Raw genomic sequence first — 27,209 nt, 5'->3', positions numbered from 1 at the left:
AATTATGAATTGTCTAAGATCATTATTAGCAATATAACCTAATGTAAATAAATATAGAATATTCATTAATAACAATAATACCTAATATAATTATGTATGCAACCTTTCATCCTTGGAGGCGGTTTATTTAATATTAACACATAGTTCTAACCCGGTGTGACGTTAAATGTCAACACATAATATAACCCGGTGTGATGTTAAATATCAACACATAATATATCCCAGCGAGACATTATATATCTGTTGCAGAAAAATAATACCCTGTCTGCAGTAGCAGGAAATTTAAAGTGATTCTGTATATGTGGTTTTAAAATGAAACAAAAAATACTGAACAATAATTTATTACTTTAAATACAAATATGTAAGTTCCACTCTTGAAAATAGAGAGCTCTGTGGCACTGATCGATTCGCAAGACTCTTCCGAACTAAACAAAATTTAGGTTAAACAAGCATTTAAAAGTTTACAGCCATAAGGGTCCCATAAAAGGTCCAATAGTTAAAGCTGTAAAGAAGCTAAAGTTAAGGTTATAATTCATAAGTTTAAAGCTTAAACCATGGTATTAACCAAACTCAACTCTGTTTACTTTAATTGGAATGCAATAATGGTGTAATCAATAAATTATAATGGCTATTTAACCATTTTATTAGCATTAACTAATGCACTGGTGACTCGGTAATTATGAGGACCACTGTACTTTTAAAAGTAATACTTTTGAGAAAAAACTCGGTAATTATGAAGACCATTGTATCTCTCAAATTAAAACCATGTAATAAATTGCATGGTAAAACTTTTGCATAATAAATGCAATGAATGAAATTGGCGAACTTAAAGCATTTTGCCAAAAATTGCAATGTAAGAAAGTTGCAATAAATAAGAAAGGTTGCAATAACGTTGCAAAAATTAAAGGTATCGCTACAAAAGTTGCAATAACGTTGCAAAATATGGCAAAACGTTGCGAAATGGAATGAATTGCTAAAACTTCCAAGAAGGCAAATTTCATTAGTTGTAAAAGAATTGAGTTGCAGAAACTTCCGAAAAGGCAAATTTCATGGGTTGCGGAAACTTCCAAAAAGAAGGCAAATTTCAAGTAAACTTAAAATAAAGGTTTATGCTTACTTTTCCGGGCAGAACCACAGATGAAGAGATGAACTTGCAATAAAGATGCAATTAAAGGGCAGGCTCCAAATTAGAATATCCCGTCCTTCAGCTCAAGTTTCGTTCGTTTCAATTCAATTCAGCTCAGTTCAATTCAATTGTCGCTAAATATAAAAATCATTAGCTTTAAGTAAAAACGTAATTCTTAAAACTATATCTAGCTCAAACAAATTATTAATAATGTTAAATTTAAGAAAATCAAGAAATAAGGATTCTAAGGATTCTATTTAAGAGAATCAAATGTTTAAAACCTCAATTATCTTCAACAATTTAAAGAAATAAAGATTCTAAGGATTCTATTAAGAATTTAAGAAAACTTTTTAAATCTCAAATCTTAATTATCTCCGGCAATCCACAAAGATAGAAATAAAGATTCTAATCAGAGATAATAACATTTTACGACTTTTCACGTGAAACATTAAATTTTGGCTCATTAAAGTTTAAGGCTCATTTTCACGCCAAGAATAAATAAGTAAACATGTATATACCGACCTCTAAGCTCCGGATTCACAACACAACTGGCGTGTTTGTTTACATTTCCATTCATCAAAAATTAATATTTGTAAACAAACATAAATAAGGAATACATAAAAAATATTCTGTTGACAATTATTAACCAGACAAAATTTTCATACAACAATATCAACACATAAATATAACCCAGTGTGACGTTAAATATCAACACATAATATAACCCGGTGTGACATTTAATATCTAAACATAGTTCTAACCCGTTGTGACGTTAAATATCAACACATAGTTCTAACCCGGTGTGACGTTAAACATCAACATATAATATATCCCGGTGTGACGTTCAATATCAACACATAATATAACCCGGTGTGACTTTAAATATCAACACATAATATAACTCAGTGTGACGTTAAATATCAACTCATAATATAACTCAGTGTGACGTTAAATATCAACACATAATATAACCAGGTGTGACTTTAAATATCAACACATAATATAACCCGGTGTGACGTTAAATATCAACACATAAAATAACCCGGTGTGACGTTAAATATCAACTCATAATATAACCCAGTGTGACGTTTAATATCAACATATAATATAACCTGGTGTGACTTTAAATATCAACACATAATATAACCCGGTGTGACGTTTAATATCAACACATAATATATATCCCGGTCTGACGTTAAATATCAACTCATAATATATCCCGGTCTGACGTTAAATATCAACTCATAATATATCCCGGTTTGACGTTAAATATCAACACATATTATGACCTGGTGTGACGTTAAATATTAACACATAATTATAACCTGTTGTGACGTTAAATATCAATACATATTATGACCCTGTGTGATGTTAAATATCAACACATAATATAACCTGGTGTGACGTTAAATATCAACACATAATATAACCTGGTGTGACGTTAAATATCAACACTTAATAGATCCCGGTCTGACGTTAAATATCAACACATAAAATAACCCGGTGTAACGTTAAACATCAGCACATAATATAACCCGGTGTGACGTTAAATATCAACACATAATATATCCTGGTGTGACGGTAAATATCAACATATAAATATAACCTGGTGTGACGTTAAATATCAACACAGAATATAACCCGGTGTAACGTTAAATAAATTTCCGGGAGAAATATTACGCCGGGGTGTTTTGCAACTTTTATTAATTTTGACACTTTCCTAGCAATATAAATTCATAATAGCATATTTGATTTGATATTTGCGTTCAGTAAGAAGGGTAAGTCAACAAAAAAAAAGGATGAATAGCAAGATTTGCATTTTATAGAAACATTTTTTTGGTAATCTAATTTTTAGCAAATATGTATGAAATAAAAAAATAAGAATAAATTCATAGGCATTCTGATAGACCCTTTAAAAAATCCGCGAACCTATTTTTCCTTAAAATTAGATGAGACGAAAACAAAAGTGAGAGAATATATTATTTCTATCGCTCCTTAAAATCTTAAACAAATCAGACAAGGGCTTACACAGGGGGGGGGGGGGCAAGACATGTAAACTAGAACTCACAGCTATACCCTTTTCAAATCATAAACTGAATAGTGAAGATCATAAAAAATAAGTTTGTGTTGTTTTTTGTGCTATTTTTTTTTGGAAGAAGAGATAAAGTAGTACTTGTAAGGTAACTGGTTTTGTATGTACCTGTAAAATATCCAAGATTAGAAGCCAAATGTTTTAAATTTACAGTTAAAATATTGCCCCCCCCCCCAGGAGCTCCTAGGGGGAGGGGGGAATTCCCCCCCCTAGATTTATTTCTGTGTACGCCCTATGAAATCAGATGAGTAAAAGTCAACATATTTTAAAAATACACTTTTGTTTGCCTATTTTTCTTATATTATAATTTAGATATTTTACCTATCTCAAAAATTCACGTTATAAAAAGAATTCAAAAAGAATAAAAATCTTCAAAATGTTTTATGAAAAAAAAATTGCAGATTTTCTTAATTTAGTTTTGCGCATTTTCTCCGAAACTACTGATCCGATCTGTTTAAGATTTTAAGTTGTGATATAAATAATATATTCCCTCACTTTTGTTTTTCTACTCATTTAGTTTTGATTAACAAAATAGTTTTGCGGATTTTTTCAAAGGGTCTATCAGATTGCCTTTAATTTTTTTGTATTTCATACAAAATGAGATTACCAAAAAAATGCTTTACTATATGCAAGATCTCGCTATTCACCCTGTAAATATAACAATGTTACTTCTCGAGTGTCGTCTCTCGTCTCTTCCTTTCAAAGAATTAAAACATAAAATGTTCTATTTTGTGGGGGGAGGGGGGACGCAAAAACACGCAGAGGCCGGCTCCTTTTGGCTGGCGTTTTGTAGATCCCCTTTTTATAGCAGATTGACTTTTTAGCGGGACCAATCAAAATAAACATCTTAAAGGTACTGTAAATGTTATTTAACTGACATCCCCAATTCACAACGGTACCTTTTAAACCTTTTACTGATCATCTAGGACATAAAACTCAGTGTATATGTCTCTTAAATATTTATTGAGAAGACATAATATATGAGTGTACGCTAGCGTACTGTGTAAACTTAATTAAGATGACGCCACATGGATTCCTGGAAAACCCCATAATATTCTGTTCAATAATTACAAGCATTCTTGTAGATAATTAAGGTAAAGTCTGCTACCCTTGATCTCTCAAAGGTTTCCGTTGTGAATCGACAATGACCCTTTTCAAATCACTTACAGGCCCTTTAATATACTGGAAGACAAGTTAAGGGTAGAGAAGGGGAAGGGCTAGCTATATAACTTGAAAGATAGACGAGGGATCATGATATCTTTAATATCCGGTATCTCTAGTTCATAACACATGGATTCAACGCCTGATACTCACCCAAGGTTGTATAATAAGGTTGCTTACTCTCAAAGTTCTCCAATGTGCGGGAAATGTCGTCTCCTAAGCATAGATAGAAAAAATCCGTTCATGACGTCACTAATTATAGAGGCCAGAGTGACGTCATATGCGGATTCTATCTATCTTAGCTAAGGAGACATTTTCCTTACGTTTGAGCGCATCTAGAGTAAGCCACCTTATTACACAACCTTGTACTCACCACAACTTGGGTCAAAGCTTTTGTGTCAAATCGCGCTAATCTGAAACGCTTGATATCAATATCAACAGAAATTTTTCAAATTTAAGCTGTAAAATTTCCTATGTTCGTTTTTTTCATTTCGTTCGTTTATCGTTAGTGAACGACCCATTTCCTTAGTTTTTTCTAATCTCTCAAAAAATTGATTTCGTTCGGTTTCAAATCATCGATAATTTTCCATCTATTTCGTTCGTTTTCTCACTGAACGATCGTTCGTTCTGTAAAATCATTTGTTAAATAAGATCGTTTTAAGATAAGATAAGATAAGATCTTTTATTAAAAAACGATAGTTTTTTTTCAAAAGTGTATTGAAATCGTTCGTTCGGTAAAAAAACTATTGTTTTTAAAATCTTTCAGAAAATTCGTTTGTTCTATAAAAAAATTGATTGCTCGTTCCGAACATGGAACATCTGAGAGGAATTCATTTAATCTTTAGTGCAACAAAATTTGGAACTCTATTATGAAACATTTGTGTACTTTATCATGCATACACCCTTCATAGTGAATTTTATTATTGACGTGATATAAAGTACCGTGCTATAAAGTTTCGATTGGTTCTCCAAAAAGTTTCTGATATTTTTAGAATTTCTTTTAAAAATTTAATTGAAAATTTAAATTTATGCTTTGTTAAAAAACTAAAAATAATAATTGCATCAAGACAAGTGCACAAACGTTTCAAAAAATTACCTGTAACACTATTTATTTGCTCGACGTGTTATAAAGTTTGTGGACTTGACTCTGTATCTGTATCTCGCCTTTATAAAATATATTTTGAAAGCTTGGGGGGGGGATAAAATATAATATAAAAACAAAATAACCAAATAATAGTGTTATAAAAAGTTATTATTTATCCTAATTATGTTTTTAGATATTTGTCCCAGAGGAACCATCCTGACAATGATAACCCTGACACCAGGTAAACAAAATGGCGATGATTCAAAATTTTTAAAAATGGCGACAAATATAAAATAAATTTTAAAAAAACATCAATATGGTAATTCAAAATATAGACAAATGTGCCAAACCAAAAAATTCTATTATAATAAATAATAAAAAAGTCATTAAATGGCGGTCTTTGAAATTTATTTAATGGCTTTAATAAAAAATTTAAATCATTGCAGATTTCGTTAGATATATCTGATATATATTTAGGTTTGCACGTATGGTGATATTTGATATATTTTTTGCTTTACTTATATGGTAATATCTGATATATTTTTAGGTTTACGCATATGGTGATATCTGATTTATTTTTAGGTTTTTGCATATGGTGATATTTGATATATATTTAGATTTACGCATATGGTGATATCTGATATATTCTTAGGTTTACGCATATGGTGATGCAGTTTGGACAGTTTCTTGATCATGATATAACAGTTACCCCGAAGGATGGTATGTATTGTACATAGTATAATCCTTTTTTCCTGAAAATTGAGCATAAATTTTCAAGGAAATTGAGAAAGGATATAAGAACATGTTTCAGCGACATGTGTAAACATTTTTACAGGATTTATAACCTCTCCAGCACCAGAATATGGAATGGAACTTATGTTTTTTTTCAAAACTCGTTTTAAAATTTTTGGAAAACTATCGTATTGAGAAAAAATCCCAAACGCTGTCGATCTCTTCATCTCCATCCTTTTACTGTGTAAAGCCTTTTTCTATGATGTCCGGGCGCTTTTTTATCCCCCGCCTCCGACATCTTGCTTATTCGTTTGAATGATCATTGATAAACGTTTACCATACTTTTTTAACTTAAATTTAATAATCATCAAACCTGACCTTTTTGGTAATGATAAAGATGTTTAGTATTTTTCATTAATTAATGAAGTGTTAAACAAAATTTGTGTATAGTTTGGTGTAAACTAGTTTGGTGTAAACTACTTTGGTATAAACTACTTTGGTGTAAACTAATTTGGTGCAAACTAGTTTGGTGTAAACTAGTGTGGTGTAAACTAGTTTTGTGTAAACTAGTTTGTTGTAAACTAGTGTGGTGTAAGCTAGTTTGGTGTAAACTAGATGTGGTGTAAACTAGTTTGGTGTAAACTAGTTTGGTGTAAACTAGTGTGGTGTAAACTAGTTTGGTGTAAACTAGTTTGGTGTAAACTAGTTTGGTGTAAACTATTTTGGTGCAAACTAGTTTGGTATAAACTAGTGTGGTGTAAACTAGATGTGGTGTAAACTAGTTTGGTGTAAACTAGATGTGGTGTAAACTAGTTTGGTGTAAACTAGTGTGGTGTAAACTAGTTTGGTGTAAACTAGTTTGGTGTAAACTAGTTTGATGTAAACTAGTGTGGTGTAAACTAGTGTGGTTTATACTAGTTTGGTGTAAACTAGTTTGGTGTAAACTAGTGTGGTGTAAACTAGTTTGGTGTAAACTCGTTTTGTGTAAACTAGTTTGGTGTAAACTAGTGTGGTGTAAACTAAATTGGTGTAAACTAGTTTTGTGTAAACTAGTTTTGTGTAAACTAGTTTGGTGTAAACTAGTTTGGTGTAAACTAAATTGGTGTAAACTAGTTTGGTGTAAACTAGTTTGGTGTAAACTAGTGTGGTGCAAACTAGTTTGGTGCAAACAAGTTTGGTGCAAACTAGTTTGGTGTAAAGTAGATGTGGTGTAAACTAGTTTGGTGTAAACTGGTGTGGTGAAAACTAGTTTGGTGTAAACTAGCTCGGTGTAAACTAGTTTGGTGTAAACTAGTTTGGTGTAAACTAGTTTGGTGTAAACTAGTTTGGTATAAACTAGTTTGGTGTAAACTAGTTTGGTGTAAACTAGTTGCATTCATGTTTGTTTTCCTTCAAAATCTAGAGAGCTAGGGAGCTAACCAAAACAATCACTTCGATGCAAAAATTATGTTTTGCCGAAATAAAAACAAAACTTTAAAATTCGAAAATGCAGAGAAAGCTTAGCCGATCAGTCATCGATTAATTAACAAAAGAAAACGTTTGATTGATCGCTTAAAGAAACTGTATGCGAAAATTTTATGTGACCCTACATGCAAAGATAGCAATGCCCGATTTAAAACGGTAAACCTTTTAAACTTAATAAAATTAAAAGTTTCCTGACTTAAAAAGTTTTTATTTTTGCGAATTTTTCCATAGTTTCTCACCAGGAAAAGTACACAAGTCACTTCTGTAACGAAACCACAAATGAAAATAAACAGTTTAAATAATTAACTAAAACATCAGACAAAGCTTTCAAGGGTACCGTTGTAAATCAGACTTTGCCATATTTGTATGGAGGGTCGCTTGAACTTACGCTTACTATCTCTCTAAACTCTTTCAGAAGAGAACTATAAACTCACATCTACTTTTTTTAAATATCTCACTCCCCTATCTCTACAATTGGATTACAGGAGGTGGTGAGGGGTTTAATCGACCCCTCCCACCATATATTTTCTATATGGGGGGGGGGGGGGGCATTATCCCAAAAGTGCGCGCGCGCTCGCACTGTTTTTTCTTAATTCCTTGCTAAGCAGTCCCAGTTTAGATCCTCGTTTATCCCTGTTCAATTTACTAGAAAGGGTTTTCACTACATGAACCCATTTGTAGTTTACATAAATTATATTTTATTCTTTTCTTCTTATTAACTCTTTATGTATTATATACATAGTATTATACAACCAATTCTGTAAAAGGTTTCATAAATTAACATAAATATGAGTTCTGCTAAATAAATTTGCATGACTTCGCAACATTTACCCCATTTCACAGTACCCCTCTCACCGTTAAATTTTTCCCCTGAATTTCCAAAATGTCTGAATTTTATTTTCAGAAACCCTGGACTGTTGCAAGGATACCACGAATGATTCAAAATGCTTCATAATTCAAATACCACCGAGAGACAGGTGATTTTTTTTCACAATGATTTTTTCCGCCTTGAATTTTTTTTCGATTTGAATAATTTTTAATTGTTTTCACTAGATTGAAACTTTTAATCAGTAAAGAGCTAAGCCACGGTCTCGCAAGTAAATCATTGTCATTCTTCTTTCTTGAAGACAAGAAAAATCCCTAAAGATGCATGTTGTATGTATATTAGAAAAAAAATGAAAAAAATCAGTTCCATTTTAGTATTACTAAAGTAGTTAGTTATTTAGTAGTTAAAAATGAAGAAAGACGACGTCTATCATTCCACATTATTAATCAGATCTTGTTTATCGGGTATTAATGTAAATCTGCTCTTGTTTAATTGGTACTGATGTTAATCGGATCTTGTTTAATGGGTACCAATGTGAATCGGATCTTGTTTAATGGGTGCCAATGTGAATCGGATCTTGTTTAACGGGTACCAATGTGAATCGGATCTTGTTTAATGGGTACCAATGTGAATCGGATCTTGTTTAACGGGTACCAATGTGAATCGGATCTTGTTTAACGGGTACCAATGTGAATCGGATCTTGTTTAACGGGTACCAATGTGAAACGGTCTTGTTTAATGGGTACCAATGTGAATCGGATCTTGTTTAACGGGTACCAATGTGAATCGGATCTTGTTTAACAGGTACCGATGTGAATTAGATCTTTTTTAACGGGTACCGATGTGAATAAGATTATTTTCAACGGGTACCGATGTGAATTAGATTATTTTTAACGGGTACCGATGTGAATTAGATTATTTTTAACGGGTACCGATGGGAATTAGATCTTTTTTAACGGGTACCGATGTGTATCGGATCTTGTTTAAAGGGTACCAATGTGTATCGGATCTTGTTTAACGGGTACCAATGTGTATCGGATCTTGTTTAACGGGTATCAATGTGAATCGTATCTTGTTTAACAGGTACCGATGGGAATTAGATCTTTTTTAAAGGGTACCGATGGGAATTAGATCTTGTTTAATTGGTAAAAATGTGAATCGGATCTTGGTTACCGGGTACCGATGTGAATTGGATCTTGTTTAACGGGTACCGATGTGAATCGGATATTGCTTAACGGGTACGGATGTGAATCGAATCTTATTTAACGGGTAATGATGTGAATCGAATTAACCCCTCTTTAAGATCAATTAAAACCCATGGCAGTCCCTAAAGGTTGTTTTTATTTATATTGATTAGTTTTTTTCTTTAAGATTTTATTCTTGGGTTAATCATACTGTAACTTGTCTAAATTTGGTCCGATCTACTCCATTATGCCAGGTTTGTATTATTATTATTATATTTGTATAATTTTTATTATTTTTATCATTTGTATAATTTTATTATTATTATCATTATTATTAATATTAGACACCTCAACGTGAGCAGTACAACGGAATAACCTCGTATATTGACGCCTCTACAGTTTACGGAAGTGAAGTCGGACATGCTGCTTTTATCCGGAAGTAAGGGTTTGGTTTGTGGACGCTTCTTGTGTTAATAGTGTGACAACCATTACGATTTTGTTTAAATAAAATTGAACAATTGTGTTTTGACTCCCTTTTGAATGAATAAATGAATAAATGAATAAATGAATAAATGAATAAATGAATAAATGAATAAATGAATAAATGAATAAATGAATAAATGAATAAATGAATAAATGAATAAATGAATAAATGAATAAATGAATAAATGAATAAATGAATAAATGAATAAATGAATCTATGAATAAATGAATAAATGAATAAATGAATAAATGAATAAATGAATAAATGAACTAGGTATGAAGGGGGCGAACTAATGGAAAATGATGTGACAGGACAACTACCAACGAAGGAGCAGGTTAGTTCTAAAACTAAGGTGCTTGGACCTTTTCAGATAAATTTGCTCTAATCCATCCTGCACCAGTTCTTAAGTTCTCTTTGTTACAATTTTTTTAATCTGTAAAAACATTTTTGATCTTTAAAGTCATTCAGAACTTTTCTTTTTTGGCTAGATCAACTTGCTGAATGAGCAAAAAACAAAATTAGCAAAATTAATTAAGCAAATTTTAAGCAAAATAATAGATTTTTTGGGAAGAAAATAGTTTTTTTTGTGTACTAAATCATTTTTTTAAATAGAAAAATTGCCATATTTGAGACGTGCATAGTAATAATTGTTTTAAAAAAGTGAAAAATCGACCTCCCTTTGTGAAAAATTTTAATTCTTTAATTACTTAATTTCCTCCATTTTGGTTTTTTTTATAAATGTTGCTTCTAATTTGCTACAGTATAATTTTCTAAGGTAAAACAGATTTCACATTTTCCATGAAAAAGTTTCTCCTTTAGTTAAAGGGACAGACCGGCTATGTAAGGTAGTTGAACTGAGTATGCAGTGTTGTGGACAAATTCTTCAGGATTCATTTGGGACATGTAACACTATTTAAAAATCCGTAAATCCTGAGTTTGAGCGCAAAGTCGACGTTAAAAATCGTACTTTTGGGTCGATACGGTTTCATTTAATGATTAAATAACGACGACAAAAAATGTAAATAAAACTACCATAAACTAATTAGTTGTTTACAAACATGTTGAGAAAATAAAAATAACTCTTATCATCGAAAATAAGTAATCTTATTCAATAATTAGTTTCTATATTCTCTGACTACTCACGAATATTTCCTGTAGATGTTCTGGAATTTTTATTGAAAAGACGACATTTGAAGAATTTGTATAAATCTGCGAACAAATTCATAGAAAATAAGATATTCAATGTAATGATGAAAACGAAATAATTTATTCTAACATTTATTTATTGACAAATTTCTTTTAAGAAATATGTTCCTAAACATCTTACTAGTTTACTGTATAATTTTACTTTATTTTTCGTCGTAGTTATTTAATAATTTTAAAAACGTTTTATATGTCTCAAATGAATCCTAAAGAATTTGTCAACAACACTGCATACTCAGTTTAACTACCTTACATATAGCCGGTCTGTCCCTTTAAACTTTATTAATATTTTATTCAAAACTAAACAGAATCTGAACCTCTCTAAACACAAACTTCCATTTTGTTTACAAGTTATTTTTTACCTTTGAGAATTTTTTACAAAAGTTACAGCACAGATTTCAAAATATTTTTTCAGGCCTCAGCCTACTTTTTTTAAAGTCATAAATGAAAAAATATATTCTAAAGCTAAAATATGTATTTATTTCTAAATGCGTTGTTGGCAATATCATGATAAATATTTCTATGAAAATTAAATAAACTAAAACAAAAATAAGAAAACCATGGAAAATCATTGGTACAATAAAAATAGGAGCAACTGTAGAAAATTCATCATTTCTTTTTAGAAAGTTTAGAAACTGTGAGACTTCATCGAAATCCTGAATATCATTTGAATTAAAATGTAAACACAACAAAAATTCCTCCCCCCCCCCTCCACCCCCCTCTGTATTTTTTATTTCTAATTTTAAACTGTTTCAGTTGAATCTTCGCCCTGACATTAACAGGTTAAGAAAGGTGAGTGTAATTATGTTTTTAATCAAAAAATGTTGTTCATGACGTTTGTGACACGCGAATTAGCGCACGTTTTCGTCTTTTCAGACCGAAATTAATATTTATCTTTCTACATGTTACACATTCTACATTTTTATCAAGTTTTTTATGTTTATCCTTCTCTAACCCCATTTTTTTTTAAAGAGTTTCAAAGTAATTATAAGTGTCCCTTTAACCGTTTGGAGTCTAATTTAAACAGTACCCTTAAACCTTAAAATGGAGATATCCTTGGTTTCCTGTCTGAAACATAATAATTCATAAGCTACAAAGTAAATTACTTGTGGGTCTATGTTGCAGAGACAATGAAGAAAATTGACAAAATGTTTGTCTATAGTTTTCTGAATAACTATATTTAACAGAGATTATTTGAATACAGGGAGAACCATAAAACTCTGGAATAGACAGACGGCGTTAAGTCTCACTTTAGGACTTTAAATAGTCCAACTAACATGAGACAGACGACTTTGCAGTGTAAACAGACCCACGCCACTTAAAAACTGGTTTAATAAGTGTCTAGAAAATAGTCCAATTAACATGAGACACAGCGACTTTACGTTGTAAAGAGACCCACGCCTCTAAAAAACTGGTTTAATAAGTGACTAGTGAAACTATTTGCTTTTTAAAAGCATCAAATACACTTCAGTATTGCTTATAATATCGTCTCTCTATTCCATAGTTTTCTGGTTCTCTCTGTAAATAGGCCCTCAAGACTCAAGAGCAATTAAATAGTCTTTTATTTACAAATTTTGAATATCTGTTTTTTCTTTCAAAAAGGTGAACAATTCATTTATTAATGAGCATCCCATACAAAACCAAAATTTACCAAAATTTAGAAAAACAATAAAAAATGATAAAATTTTTACACGGTAAGCACGGTGAGCATCCATTTTTGTTTTTAGGAACGTCAGATAGATTTTGTATCTGGAGACGAGAGGACCAATGAGCATCCATTCCTCACTTCCATGCATATCGTCTTCCTTAGAGAACATAACAGGTAGCAATCAATTAATCAAGCAAGCAATCAGCCAATTAATCAATTAATAAAATTATGAATCTATAACTTTTACATCTATGTAGGATCATTTAATTTAAATAATCAATTTAAAAATTTAGAAACGATTCTAACTCATTGTTTCATGGACAATTAATAAATTAACCAATTAAAAAAAATCAATTAATCAATCTGAAGACAAGGGTGGGAGGAAGTGCAAATAATAATTGCGGGGCTGGGGGGGGGGTTCAAGTAAATGATTTTCAATTTAGTTTGAATTGAAAGTTGATATTCAGGCTGAATTTTAAACCAAACTAAATTAAAATTCAAAAATGGAGACGTTTTCAAGATTATTAGAATATTTCTTATTTTTCTCGGAATGTTACACATATTTGTTTGTTGCAAGTTCTAGTGTTAAGATATAGAAATAGGAAATGAACCGAGTTTTTGCATCAAACTCTAATTTTCTAACTTCTTTATCTTTGCAATCTTTATTATTTCAAACTATAAATTTGGTCAGATCAAATGGTACAAGTTTCGAATATCAAAGGTTTACAACATTTTAAAATTTAAATTTCGCAAAAACTCGGTTCCTTTAAAAAAAAAAACTCTTTTAAATGTTTTTAAAAATTTACATAGAGAGTATGTTTAAGAAATCTGCTCAGTGTAAAGCGATACTTTCAGCAATATATTTTCCATTTTGTTATGAACCCTGTATCTTGTTATCAGAAAACTAGAAAATATAAACTTGGATAATTCCTTAACATTTACTTTTAGGAGATTGTTATTGGAGGAGGGAGGGGGGGAGGGTGTTTTATCTGATTTTTCTTTGTAAATCATTAAATTCTTTGGAAAAAAAATTCCGTTTAAACTTTATTTATTTGTAAAATTGGGTCTTCTGTTCGTTTGTTAGTATTATCTAATAAATGTCAGAACGGCTGAACCGATCGTGTCCGGGTCCAAGGGAATTTTAATTTTCTATCTTTGCAACCCAATGTCGTAGACCTTTTATTTTAATCTATGAGTTTGAGTTTGTTACAACTCATCTGACCCGACCCATGAAAAGGTTTATGTTTGGCGAAAATCCATCAATTTTAACAGAAAATACGCCAAACATTTTGTTTATTATAAAATGATGAAAAATTTGTGGTTTGAAATCAGCAGTTCAAAACTAAACTTGTTACTGTTTTAAGGGAAAGTTTATGCTCTGATGAAATTTCAAATTTTGACTCAACAAAATTTTGATTTGTCAAAGTTTATGAATACCCACCATTATAGATAGAAAAATCTCACAAACTCTATCTTTTCTTCTAATTTATACAAAATTACAAGAATTTGTAAAAGAGCGGGATAAAAATATATTTTAAACATTACATTTATCACTAATTGTATTATATATTGTAGGATTGCTCGTGAACTACGTAAACATCTGCCAACCTATCTCCAGCAGGACGAATTCATTTATCAGGAATCAAGAAGACTAGGTATAGTTTACAGTCTACATACATTTTACAAGAAGACTAGGTATAGTTTACAGTCTACATACATTATACAAGAAGACTAGGTATAGTTTACAGTCTACATACATTATACAAGAAGACTAGGTATAGTTTACAGTCTACATACATTATACAAGAAGACTAGGTATAGTTTACAGTCTACATACATTACACAAGAAGACTAGGTATAGTTTACAGTCTACATACATTATACAAGAAGACTAGGTATAGTTTACAGTCTACATACATTAGACAAGAAGATTAGGTATAGTTTACAGTCTACATATATTATACAAGAAGACTAGGTATAGTTTATGGTCTACATACATTATACAAGAAGACTAGGTATAGTTTACAGTCTACATACATTATACAAGAAGACTAGGTATAAATTTACAGTCTACATACATTATACAAGAAGACTAGGTATAGTTTACAGTCTACATACATTATACAAGAAGACTAGGTATAGTTTACAGTCTACATACATTATACAAGAAGACTAGGTATAGTTTCTCTTTGCACTGACCTAAAAATGGAAGTAATTGAGTCTTTCCACAAACTCAAATTTTTTATTCCTATATGTTTGCAACTTGACGGTTTAAACCATTGATATTTTAAACTTAGATCATTTGATCTAACAGAATTCATAGTCTAACATCTATAGAACATATCTAAGGTCTACGCCATTGTGTTGCAACGATAAAGGGACTTGAAAATAAAAGCTGGTGGCAAAGACACAATTCCTTTCCAGAATTAGAAATTTGTTTAGCTAGAAACACGACGATATCTTAATCATAAGTGATTCAAGGGTATTTCTTTACAGGAGGGTCTCTTTAAAATACGCAAACAGTCCCATTAGATTTAAATATTTTCTAGTTGGAGCCCAGATGCAGAATATAGTTTACGGAGAGTTTCTGCCTACAATCCTAGGAGCTAAATATATGAAGAAATATAATCTACTAGCAGAGGATTCTTCGCAGGGATATTATTCATCAAAATATATTCAAATAAGAATAGTTTATTTTTCCCATGGTTGTTTGTGGATAAAAACCAGGAGTGTTTATTTTGCTGAATTTCCCCCCCCCCCCCCCCCCTCCTCCCTGGAATTTTTTTCGGGGGGGGGGGGGAAGAATGTAAAATTGGATATCACAAGGTAAGCTTTTTTTTATACTTTTACCAAAATATTCATAAATGAAATCATTTACAACTTTTTTCCGTTTCAGGAAAAATTGAAGAAGAATGATTGAAAAATAGTTTTAGTCTTAAATGGACCAATTACATACGACATCACAAATGTCAAATATAACAAGCAAAAAGAAATTTTCTTACATTAGTTGACATGTTTTCTAAGATTGAATAAAAAAGTGTAAAAACAGTATATAAAAACACATGAAATGCACTTATTTTACTGTAAGATCAGCACTTTATTCTAAGGTTATCACTATTATTAATAATTTTGCCGGTCAAATCAATTTGGGTCAAACAGGAATAGCTGGTAAATTTTATATCTTTATTTATTTCCAAATCTACTAAAGGTTTGTAGATAAAGCTCAACACTAAAACTGTTCGACTGTTCGAACAAAATAAGTCTTAGTCTTATGGCAAAAAATATCAGAACTACTGAATCAGTTAGTGTCTATAAAACCCTTTCAAAATTGAGAAATGTATTTCCAAAAGATTGTATTTTAATTTTATGAATTTAAATCTGAATATTAAAGTTTTTTGTCATCTTTTTATTAAATTTCTAAATCTAATAATGAATCAATGAATTTTAAAATAGAATAATAAATCTTTAAATTTATAAAATGATAAGATAAATTGATTATGTCTAAATTGAACAATAAATCTGTGATTTTGTAAATTTGATCTAGTTGTGAATAAAAATCTTTTTTATTTCTAATTGACTATAGATTTATTGAAGGAATGAATAATTCGAATGCACAAAGTTTTCAATTAAATAGCGATTTGTTAAATGAATAAAGTCTAAAATTGAAATAAAGAATATTTCCAATTTCTAATTTGAATTATTGATCTATAAATTTCTATATAAAAAGACATACGAATTCCTAACTTCAATCGTAAATAAATGAATTTAAAATTAATTATGAATTTTAAATCAATTAATGAATCAATGAATATCAATGCAGTACGACCCTAGAGAAAACCCAAGCGTTATTCATGCATTCACAGTAGCAGCCTTTAGGTGAGTGGTGTCATTATTATTATTAATTATCGTTATCACCGGTTGATGAAAAAAATTCCTCTAAATACAGTTTTAGTTTGTGTTTTTAAAATGTTTAGCCTTTTGAATGAAAATTAAACATCTTTTTACAATGGGCTTTGTTCCGTTTTCCTTGTTGGGGTTTTATATGTTTAATAAATAGCTCAACCTTCACTTTAAATCTGCAGATTAAAGATGACAGCGTAAATTATATTTAAAAGTTTAAATGCTTATTTAAACTTTAAAATTTTAATATATTGTTATTTTGTGGTAAATATTGATGTACTCCATACTCTTTTTGTTTTATAGCCCCCATATTCTCTGTTTAAACACTCCCTGATTAACTCCATATTCAAGGATAGAACAGTCCATGATAAACTCCATATTATAAGTTTGGACACTCCATGATAAACTCCATATTCTAGGTTTAAACACACCATGATAAACTCCATATTCTAGGTTTAAACACTCCATGATAAACTCCATATTCTAGGTTTAAACACTCCATGATAAATTCCATATTCTAGGTTTGGACACTCCATGATAAACTTCATATTCTAGGTTTAAACACTCCATGATTAACACTATATTCTAGGTTTGGACACTCCATGATAAACTCCATATTCTAGGTTTGGACACTCCATGATAAATTCCATGTTTATGCTAAAGTCCGGAAAACATGATTCAACTGACCCACATACATTCTTTTGGAGACTTAGGTATAATATTTTTTTAGAATTTTTTTTTTGAAAATTTGGAAAAATACACTTTTTTAAATTTGTAAAAGTTTCCAGTCTCGGCTTTAAACCTTGAGAGAGAGCACGATTTCTCTAAACATTTAAGTCCTATTTATAAAATTGTGTTAAATATAAAAATATTCTCATAAGAAACTAAAAAATCCTTAGAAAAATATATAGTAATTAATAGAAAAATATATACTAACTAAAAGAAAAATACATAATGATTAATAGAAAAATATATAATGATTAATAGAAAAATATATAATGATTTANGATAGATAGATAGATAGATAGATAGATAGATAGATAGATAGATAGATAGATAGATAGATAGATAGATAGATAGATAGATAGATAGATAGATAGATAGATAGATAGATAGATAGATAGATAGATAGATAGATAGATAGATAGATAGATAGATAGATAGATAGATAGATAGATAGATAGATAGATAGATAGATAGATAGATAGATAGATAGATAGATAGATAGATAGATAGATAGATAGATAGATAGATAGATAGATAGATAGATAGATAGATAGATAGATAGATAGATAGATAGATAGATAGATAGATAGATAGATAGATAGATAGATAGATAGATAGATAGATAGATAGATAGATAGATAGATAGATAGATAGATAGATAGATAGATAGATAGATAGATAGATAGATAGATAGATAGATAGATAGATAGATAGATAGATAGATAGATAGATAGATAGATAGATAGATAGATAGATAGATAGATAGATAGATAGATAGATAGATAGATAGATAGATAGATAGATAGATAGATAGATAGATAGATAGATAGATAGATAGATAGATAGATAGATAGATAGATAGATAGATAGATAGATAGATAGATAGATAGATAGATAGATAGATAGATAGTAAAGACAATGTTTGTAGAGATAAAAGTTAGAAAATAGACAATTAAAAGAATTGTACAACGGAACAGTTCTAATAAAGTTGGAATAGAATTACCAAACATTTAACAAACAAACAAACACACGAACAACAAACTTCAATTAACATAAAAGAAAACACAACCCAAAAGTACGAACAAACAAACATTTTAAAGAGAAAAAAAACACCCTAAAGTGCAAACAAAGAAAAACCCAAAATAAAAATTTCAAAAAACTATATATAAATAAATTTTGACGTCAACTAGAAAGTGAAGGAACTGAAAATTCTAATCCCTTTATCTTTGCAAAATGATTTTTTAAACCTTTGATAACTCAAACTTAGATAATATGATTCAACAAAACTTATAGCTGGAAATGTCTAAGGTCTAAGCACATTGGGTTGCAAAGATATGGGAATTACAAAATCATAGTTTATGGTCAGAACTTAATTCCTTTGTTGTCGTCTGTCAATTTTGGCCAGGCACGGTCCTTCTCATAAGGGAAGGTGGGGGGGGGGGGAGTTCTAGAAAAGTAGACGCGAAGCACCAAATAAAAATGAGATATAAAAATAATTTCCCAAACATCAAATATCTAAAATATATATTTTCCCAATGTTTGCTGAGTGTATATCTAGTGAAGTGTCCATACAAAGGAAGAGTTAGGTTTATTCTGTAAATTTATCAAACATTAGACTTTTCGGAAAATATCAAAGTATTTTTACAATAAATTGAATTAAAGGGAGTGTTCGCAATGTTTAACAGACTATTATCATTATTATTGTTATTATAATTATTATTATTATTGTGATCATTTTAGGGAAATATTTGATGGTCAGACTGTTGGTGGATCTCGTCTTCCCTTGGAGAATATGCTCGAAGGAAATCTTAGCTTCAATTTTTCAAATTTTGCTCTGTTTTCAACCTTTTTGCTTTGTTTTTAAGCCTTAGTAATTACTAGCTGGAGGGCCCGATGTTGCCCGTGGAAAAATTTTTTAAAATAAATAAAAAAAATAAAAAATAAAAAAATTCTAGAAAATNGTCGTACCAGTAAAATCAAAAGTGAAGGAGCTACAAGGTCGCAAAGTCGTACCAGTAAAACCAAAAGTGAAGGAGCTACAAGGTCGCAAAGTCGTACCAGTAAAATCAAAACTGGTGAAGCTACGAGGTCACAAAGTAGTACCAGTAAAATCTAAACTACAGTAGTTACGAGGTCACAAAGTCGTACCAGTAAAATCTAAACTACAGGAGCTACGAGGTCACAAAGTCCTACCAGTAAAATCAAAACTAGGAGTTACGAAGTCACAAAGTCGTACCATGACCAATTTCTGAATACGCCCCTGGTACGACTTTGTGACTTCGTAACTCTTCTAGTTTTGATTTTATCAAGTATAAGAAAAGCATATATTTGTCCAGTTACAAGAAAATTAATTCAAAACATTTCTCTTCTTTTAAATATAAAGCTAAGACCTGGTTAAATGTTAAGGATTATGTTCCCAGATGCCTCAAACCGTGGATCCATTCTTCTCTACCGAGATCACAAACCATCTTTTCCAAAAAAATAAAAAACAAGAAAATTTTGGTCAAGGTAAAATAAAATAAAACATATTTTTTATATTGATTACTATTCTTCTAAACAATACCTTTAATGCAAGTCTATCGGGAAAAATACCTTTTATTGGAAAACTTGAAATGATCAAATGTGTTATGTTAGATCTCCTAGCGATCAATGTACAGAGAGGCAGAGATCATGGAATACCGGGATATAATGCATACAGGTAAATAATAATAATTTTATAATACACTTGATAATTATAACAATGGTAATAACAATTAAAAAGATGATGGCAATGTCGAAAAGATGTCATAAACTATGCTTTTCGATACACTGAAGATTTATTTTCTTCTACTGTCATTCTTTAATTATAGTCATAAAACATAAATGGTGAAATATAAACATAATTAATGGTAAATATATAATAAACATTTACTATACAATATACATATACCTTTAAGTTTATATATGTATGCAAGACTACAAAAAGATGAGACTGTAAAGACGACCAAAAATTTGGTGATTTGAAGCTTCATTTTTGGCTTCAGCTTTCAATTGATTATTTTGATGGTTTACTAAATGATTAAGCACAGAAAATAAGCCAGTTTTGGTCTACAAGGAAACCTGAAGAAAATGGACTAAACAAATTTCGTACAATCGTCTCCGAAGTCAAATTGTTTGTGGGTATAACCCTGTATGTAATAAAAAACGAATACCTTTCTATTGGAAAATAAATAAATAAATTAATATTGATAATTATGATAATAATATTAACCCTATCACGATCCCCCCCATGACCTGTGTTTTTTTCGTTTAACTTAAAAACTGATTAAACGAGAACTTCTATAGTTTTTATTAATTAAGCTACAGATCTAAAATTAATTTATTTATCTCATCTCTGATATGGGGGGAAGGATGTACCCCCCCCCCCCACCCCCCATCTATATTAGACAAAAATAGTCCAATCGGGAAAGGATTGAAAATAATAATAATAATAACTTCTATTTAGAAAATACTGTGGTTTGTCTCCTATGACTGACTGGACGAACAAACCAAGGAATTGGATAATTTAATAATAGTTTAATCAAATACATTTTTTACCACCTTTTGACCAACATTACCATCCTATGATTCCTTCCATCAGAGGGACGTTCAGTTACTTAACGTCCCTATGAGACAAATAAGTAATATAACGACCCGGAAAGGTTTCGTGAAAAAACTCGCGCATTTGCGTCAGAGAAGACGATAAAATTGTATACAACTACTTTTTCGGGAAATTGAAAATTATACTAAACCACGGGATTCCCTCGACCAATTTTGCCTATAAAACATCCCTCGCTGCGTTCTGGGTGTTATGAAGGCAAAATTGGTCTTGGAAACATGGTCTTGGTATTGTTAAATTCTCTTAACTTCCTTGTAAATTAGTTGTAAATAATTTTTATTTGAAAAATCCCGAGAAACGTTTTTATATTTTCTTAATATTAAATATTCCGAATTGCAGTGAACTAAGCGAAGAGTATTGGCTACAGCTCAAGGTATTTAAACCGGGTCAAAGTTTGTGAAGGTTTCTTATAACTGAGTTTGCAGAGACGTTTATTTGATAGAAGGAAAGAATCGATTTCTTGTGAACCAAATTTGTGTAAGCTTGATACAAAATCTAAAGAAAATAGCTCGAAATATGACAAATTAAATTGCTTTCCAACCCTTCAGAAATTCCTTCTGAACGTAGTAATTCATTTCATCTTAGAAATAAGCCTTGAACAGGTCTTTGAAATTAGGTCTCTGTTGGTGTCACATCAAAGCTTCAGTTTAGAGAAACGTCTAGAATTTATATCTAAGATTTAGAAACAGAATTCACTTGCACAAAATGTTTCCTTTCAAAGAGGTTTAGAACTAAAGAAATAAAGGCAGCACAGTAATTCAATTGTGTTAAAAATTCTATCGCTATTTCGCTAAATACTCCTTTTAAATTAGAAACGTAATGTTTAGGGCTACAGAAAAATATAAAAGAGTTGGCAATAAAACCAATGGCCAAGTTGACACTTTAACTTTAACTTTATCTTTATTTTTAATTTTATCTTTAACTTTAACTTTAACTATAACTTTAACTTTATCTTTATTTTTAATTTTATCTTTAACTTTAACTTTAACTTTAACTTTAACTTTAACTTTAACTTTAACATTATTTTTAATTTTATCTTTAACTTTAACTTTAACTTTAACTTTAACTTTTACTTTAACTTTAACTTTAACTTTAACATTATTTTTAATTTTATCTTTAACTTTAACTTTAACTTTTACTTTTACTTCAACTTTAACTTTAACTTCAGCTTTAACTTTAACTTTAACCTTAATTTTAACTTCAACTTTAACTTTAACTTTACATTTAACTTTAAATTTATCTTTAACTTTTAGGATGTGTATGATAAAGTTGATGATATTGATCTGATGGTGGGCGGAGTAGCTGAGACTAATGTCAAGGGCGGAGCAGTCGGACCAACATTTGCCTGCATAATTGGTAAAAAAAAGTTTTTAAAAAGAATTTTTTCTAATTTGAAATATTTATGATATGATGTTCATTGATCTAAATAATCGAAACTTAATCCAACAAAAATAATTTTTGAAATGAAAAAGAAACACAAAAAATTCCGAAATTTAAGAAAGCTGGACTTCTAAGAAAATACTTTTTTATTGGTAACGTTGTCAAAATCTGATGTGATCTTTTCTTAGAGTTTTAATTTTGAATTATATTTTTTTCTTTATTTAGGAGAACAGTTTAAGAAGTTGAAATATGGAGATAGATTTTTCTATACTCACCAACCAGACTCATATCATTCTAAGGTTAGATGATATATTACCTGTCTGTACAATGTGCTTAAGAAATTAATGAATTTTATTAATATTATTTTTCTTAAATAATCCAGGGGTTGTCAGCTGTTTCTAAATCCTATGTACTGGAGCGTACTCTTGGCGACATCTTGTGTGAAAACTCGGAAATAGCCGAGGTTCAGCAATGGGTCACCCTTCAACCTGATAATCAGTTTAACAAGATGGTAGGAGTACACTTTTACACACACCCCTTGTCAAAATATTTTAGGCGGTTTCTGCTTAGGGCGGGGGGTAGTTCAGCTTTTTTTGAAATCGTTGGTTACTTTAAAAGAACGATCGGTCCCCAGGAACGAGTCGACGCCCAGTCCTAGGTCTGGTCGGGGCAATAAAGTAGTCCTGGTTGGGACAACAAAGAAGTACTGGTCGGGGCAATAAAGTAGTCCTGGTCGGGGCAATAAAGTAGTTGGTCCAATTAAACTAACTACACCGAAAGCATCCTGTCTGTATCGTATTTTTTTCTATCATTCAAAACTCGCCAAAAATAACGTAACCGGGACTTTATTTACTTTAATATTTAAAATACATAATTCCAAAAAAATATGAAAAAATCGACATTTAATGGGTTAATACTGGAATTATAACCAAGACCTTTAGTTTACCGTAATTCGGGATTATAAAGTAGTCAGCTGGGACCATAAAGGGGTTTGCTGGGACCATAAAGTGGTTTGCTGGGACCATAAAGTCGTACAAATTACAATGATATTATGGAATTGAGTGAAAAAAATATTCAGTTAGAACAATTATACCCAATAGTAGCTCTGGGAATAGATTTAATGATTATCAAGAAAAAGTTTAACTACGCTAATGTGGTTCAACCATTTCTCTTGAGGGAGCGGGAGTCAAAACTTTTGTGTTTTTGAGCTTGGGATCAAGTTTTAATATTTATGTTATCTAATTTAATTCCTCTTCGATATCCTGTCATGGTCATACCCAGCAGGGATCAAGTATTGATTCTCAAATTTAAAAGTGTCCACATTAGATATCGAGATCAAATGTTTAAAATCAACAATGTCTGCACAAAAGTTAAGATCTCAGTTCAATTAAGTCTGGGTGGTTTACCTTCTAACTATTCATCTGATTCCGTGATTTTCTGTTTTGTTTTGTTTTCAATAAAATCATCTTGGAATCAATTTTGCAACAACGCGAAATACTTTTTAAACCTCTATTTTCAATTCAAAAGTTTCTTTAAACCCGAAAAAGGATTGGTTCATGCCAGAGATAAGAGAGTTACGGAGATCGATTATCAGCTAAAATATGCGAAATTTTCCACCGCATGTTCTATTGTACTGTATACGAACAAAACGTATCATGTCGTGCCGGGTCAACTTAGGCCTACGTAGCCCAACCTGTGAAAGGAGATAAGCAGACTGTGTAGTTTGTGGTTCATGCAAAGACTTTGCTAATTATAAAGACAAAGCAATTAGAAATTTATTTGACTATTGTGTACGCCTGTACAGTTGTATTTTGACTTCATTGTTTATTTTGGTTGCTTGAGAGTTTAACGATCGACATTGAAACCTTAGTTGTTAAACACAATTGTGAATGTTTTGTGCTAAAATCTAAGTAAAATTAATGATATTAATTTGTAATTTAAAATTTATTTAATCATTTGTTGGATATGAGGATCGTCTGGTGAAATATAGAATTTGTGATAAAGTTACGCATCTCTTTTGTATTAAAAATAGACAATAATTGTTACTGAACATTTTCAGATGTCGTAAAAAAATTTTCTAAGGTTCTATGGAATGGGATCTTAGGCGTTGAAGAAGCATACAGTTCTAATATTACAAACGGTAAATAAAATTTTGTGTAAATGTCGTCTTCTGTTTAATCTTAGGCATCAAAGAAATAATATCGCATACTGTATTAATCTTAGTCTTCACGTGATTTATTTGGAATTTTTTTTCAAAGATATCAACCATTAAAGAAAAAATTGGTGCAGAAAGTTTCGTTATGAAACGTCCGCAAAATAAAAATGTACTGGATTATTAGAGAAGACGACATTTGTTACTATCTTTGGCTCACTGACAAAATGGGTCAAATTTGCGTAGATTTCCTGATTCCTATCTTTAATTAGCAAAGTCTTTAGGTTCATGACAAATTCCTCTTCAATTAGATTAAACAAAATAACAGACATTTTTTCTGAACAGAGTTATCTCTGATTTGACAATCAGATTTCATCAAAGTTATCTCAGATTTGACAATCAGATCTCATCAAAGTTATCTCTGATTTGACAATCAGATCTCATCAAAGTTATCTCTGATTTGACAATCAGATCTCATCAAAGTTATCTCTGATTTGACAATCAGATCTCATCAAGGTTATCTCTGATTTGACAATTAGATCTCATCAAAGTTATCTCTGATTTGACAATCAGGTCTCATCAAAGTTATCTCTGATTTGACAATCAGTTCTTCTTTGTCCAATTTTAGCGAGAAAGAGGGCTTATAGGAACCGTAGACATAATTTCCATAATTTACAAAGTGAATAAATTTCCGAAAGGAATTGAGTCTTTGTCACAAACTCAAAACTTCTACTAGTTATATCTTTGCAATCCGATTATGTAAACCTTTAATATTTCAAACTATAATTATTTGATCGAACACAATCAATAGTTTGAAATATAAAAGGTTGATGACGTATTTGGTTGCAAAAATAAAGAGATTAGAATATCAGAGTTTGTGACAAAGACTCAAATCCTTTCACGTTTTAATTTCAAGAGTTAAAGTTACACTAATATATACAAGGTGTCCCACATCATAGTAGATCGTTTATGGCTATAAAACTGCGATTTTCAGACTAATCAGACCTAACGCAAAGTTTTTGAAAAAAAATGACCGGAAAATGCGGGAAAAATCAGGGGAAAAATTATTTTTCCCCCATTTTGGTTTTTGATTCAAAAACTAGATCACAATTCAGGTCTGCATGCAAAAAAACAGAGAGAAATCTCTAGTAATAAAGTCAGGAGGCTTCTTTGGCCTTTAGAATAGGGAAAATGCGGGAAAGGGGGGGAAATGATATAAGGAGAGCGGGAAATGCATTATAAAATCCAGAATTGAGTTTCCCGACCTAATATTGATGACTTTAGACACCCCACATGGAGCAATTACAAAGTTTTTGAAAAAATGCCCGAAAAATGCGGGAAAAATGAGGGGGGAAATTATTTTTTCCCCACTTTGATGTTTGATTAAAAAACTAGATCACAATTCAGGTCTGCATGCAAAAAATCAGAGAGAAATCTGAATGTGGACATTCCCCTTCATTTACCGTTTATAATATTGGATATCTCTGGCCTCATCCCTTCTTCACCGCCTAAAATCCCATTACAGAATACCTCAAACAAATATTTGACGACATCTGAAAATTTTCACAAACAATAATTGGCTATTTTTGATACGAAATGCGTAACTATATCAATATTTCAGCTCTATTTCACCAGACGATCATCATAGCCAGCAAATCAAATAAATTTTGAAGTACAGATTCATCTATTAATTTAGGTTCACTTTTAGCACAAAACATTCACAATTATTTTAAATATCTAAGGTTTTAATGTTGATCGTTAGACTCTCAAACAACCAAAATAACCAATGACGCCAAATACAGTTGTACAGTGCGTACACAACAGTCAGATAAATTCATGGGTACATGCAAGGAGAATTGAATAGAAGGAGGGGACGATAGGGTTTCGGTACACTTTGCTGTGACGTTTTTGGACTGCTGAAGATCTAGTTTTTGCGTAACAACAATAATTGTAAACAATGAAGATTCACCGTAGACTAACTCATGTTTGTTTACATTAGATCGGCTGCCTTTGTTATTGTTGTTGTTACGCAAAAACTAGTTCTTCAGCAGTCCAAAAACGTCACAGCAAAGTGTACGGAAACCCTATCGCCCCCTCCTTCTATTCAATTCTCCTTGGGTACATGAAATAAATATTTTGGATAAATTTCTACTGCCTCATCTTTCTACACAAATAGAGCATCTTTGTTATAAACACCTTAAATTTAGCAAAAAAGATAACCCTGTGGTTTCTGATTTAGGTGTTTCTAGAAAGTTACAGTGGTAGGCATTAATACCAATATAATGAAGACTACTTTCGATTCCACTTTTGATTTAGATCAAGCTTTTAAACAGCATGGATACACAAAAACATGGAACAAAGAGAAGCGGGCAATTAAAAAGCTTCTCTTTTATTACTTTTAAACTTGTAC

The 27,209-nt window shown here is 30.8% G+C and overlaps 1 protein-coding gene and 1 long non-coding RNA gene across 5 annotated transcripts in view; one reads left to right on the top strand and one right to left on the bottom strand.

Annotated features, from left to right (window-relative positions):
• Positions 1-27,209, top strand: part of LOC111709057 (chorion peroxidase) — a 42,200-nt gene that overhangs the window by 10,798 nt on the left and 4,193 nt on the right. For all 4 annotated transcript variants that reach the window (XM_023482639.1, XM_023482640.1, XM_023482644.1 and 1 more), the window contains exons 7-26: positions 5,657-5,704; positions 6,116-6,183; positions 8,564-8,636; positions 9,857-9,923; positions 10,014-10,108; positions 10,427-10,487; positions 12,113-12,148; positions 13,084-13,178; positions 14,580-14,659; positions 15,554-15,657; positions 16,825-16,880; positions 17,528-17,617; positions 19,371-19,432; positions 20,037-20,138; positions 20,265-20,328; positions 21,115-21,162; positions 21,607-21,640; positions 22,521-22,623; positions 22,873-22,946; positions 23,030-23,158. In XM_023482639.1, coding sequence (XP_023338407.1) covers positions 5,657-5,704; positions 6,116-6,183; positions 8,564-8,636; positions 9,857-9,923; positions 10,014-10,108; positions 10,427-10,487; positions 12,113-12,148; positions 13,084-13,178; positions 14,580-14,659; positions 15,554-15,657; positions 16,825-16,880; positions 17,528-17,617; positions 19,371-19,432; positions 20,037-20,138; positions 20,265-20,328; positions 21,115-21,162; positions 21,607-21,640; positions 22,521-22,623; positions 22,873-22,946; positions 23,030-23,158 — 1,489 coding nt within the window. The remainder of the gene's footprint in view (positions 1-5,656; positions 5,705-6,115; positions 6,184-8,563; positions 8,637-9,856; positions 9,924-10,013; positions 10,109-10,426; positions 10,488-12,112; positions 12,149-13,083; positions 13,179-14,579; positions 14,660-15,553; positions 15,658-16,824; positions 16,881-17,527; positions 17,618-19,370; positions 19,433-20,036; positions 20,139-20,264; positions 20,329-21,114; positions 21,163-21,606; positions 21,641-22,520; positions 22,624-22,872; positions 22,947-23,029; positions 23,159-27,209) is intronic.
• LOC111709058 (uncharacterized) lies at positions 326-1,785 on the bottom strand. The gene is made up of 3 exons (XR_002766780.1): positions 1,649-1,785; positions 1,118-1,260; positions 326-425 (listed from the first exon to the last, which is right to left on the bottom strand). It is a non-coding gene; the product is annotated as an uncharacterized LOC111709058 (long non-coding RNA).

This window comes from Eurytemora carolleeae, unplaced genomic scaffold, assembly GCF_000591075.1.
Source record: "Eurytemora carolleeae unplaced genomic scaffold, Eaff_2.0 scaffold377, whole genome shotgun sequence".
Lineage (NCBI taxonomy): Eukaryota > Metazoa > Arthropoda > Copepoda > Calanoida > Temoridae > Eurytemora > Eurytemora carolleeae.
The sequence above is the reverse complement of the archived record's forward strand: the minus strand, read 5'-3'. Positions and strand labels throughout refer to the sequence as shown.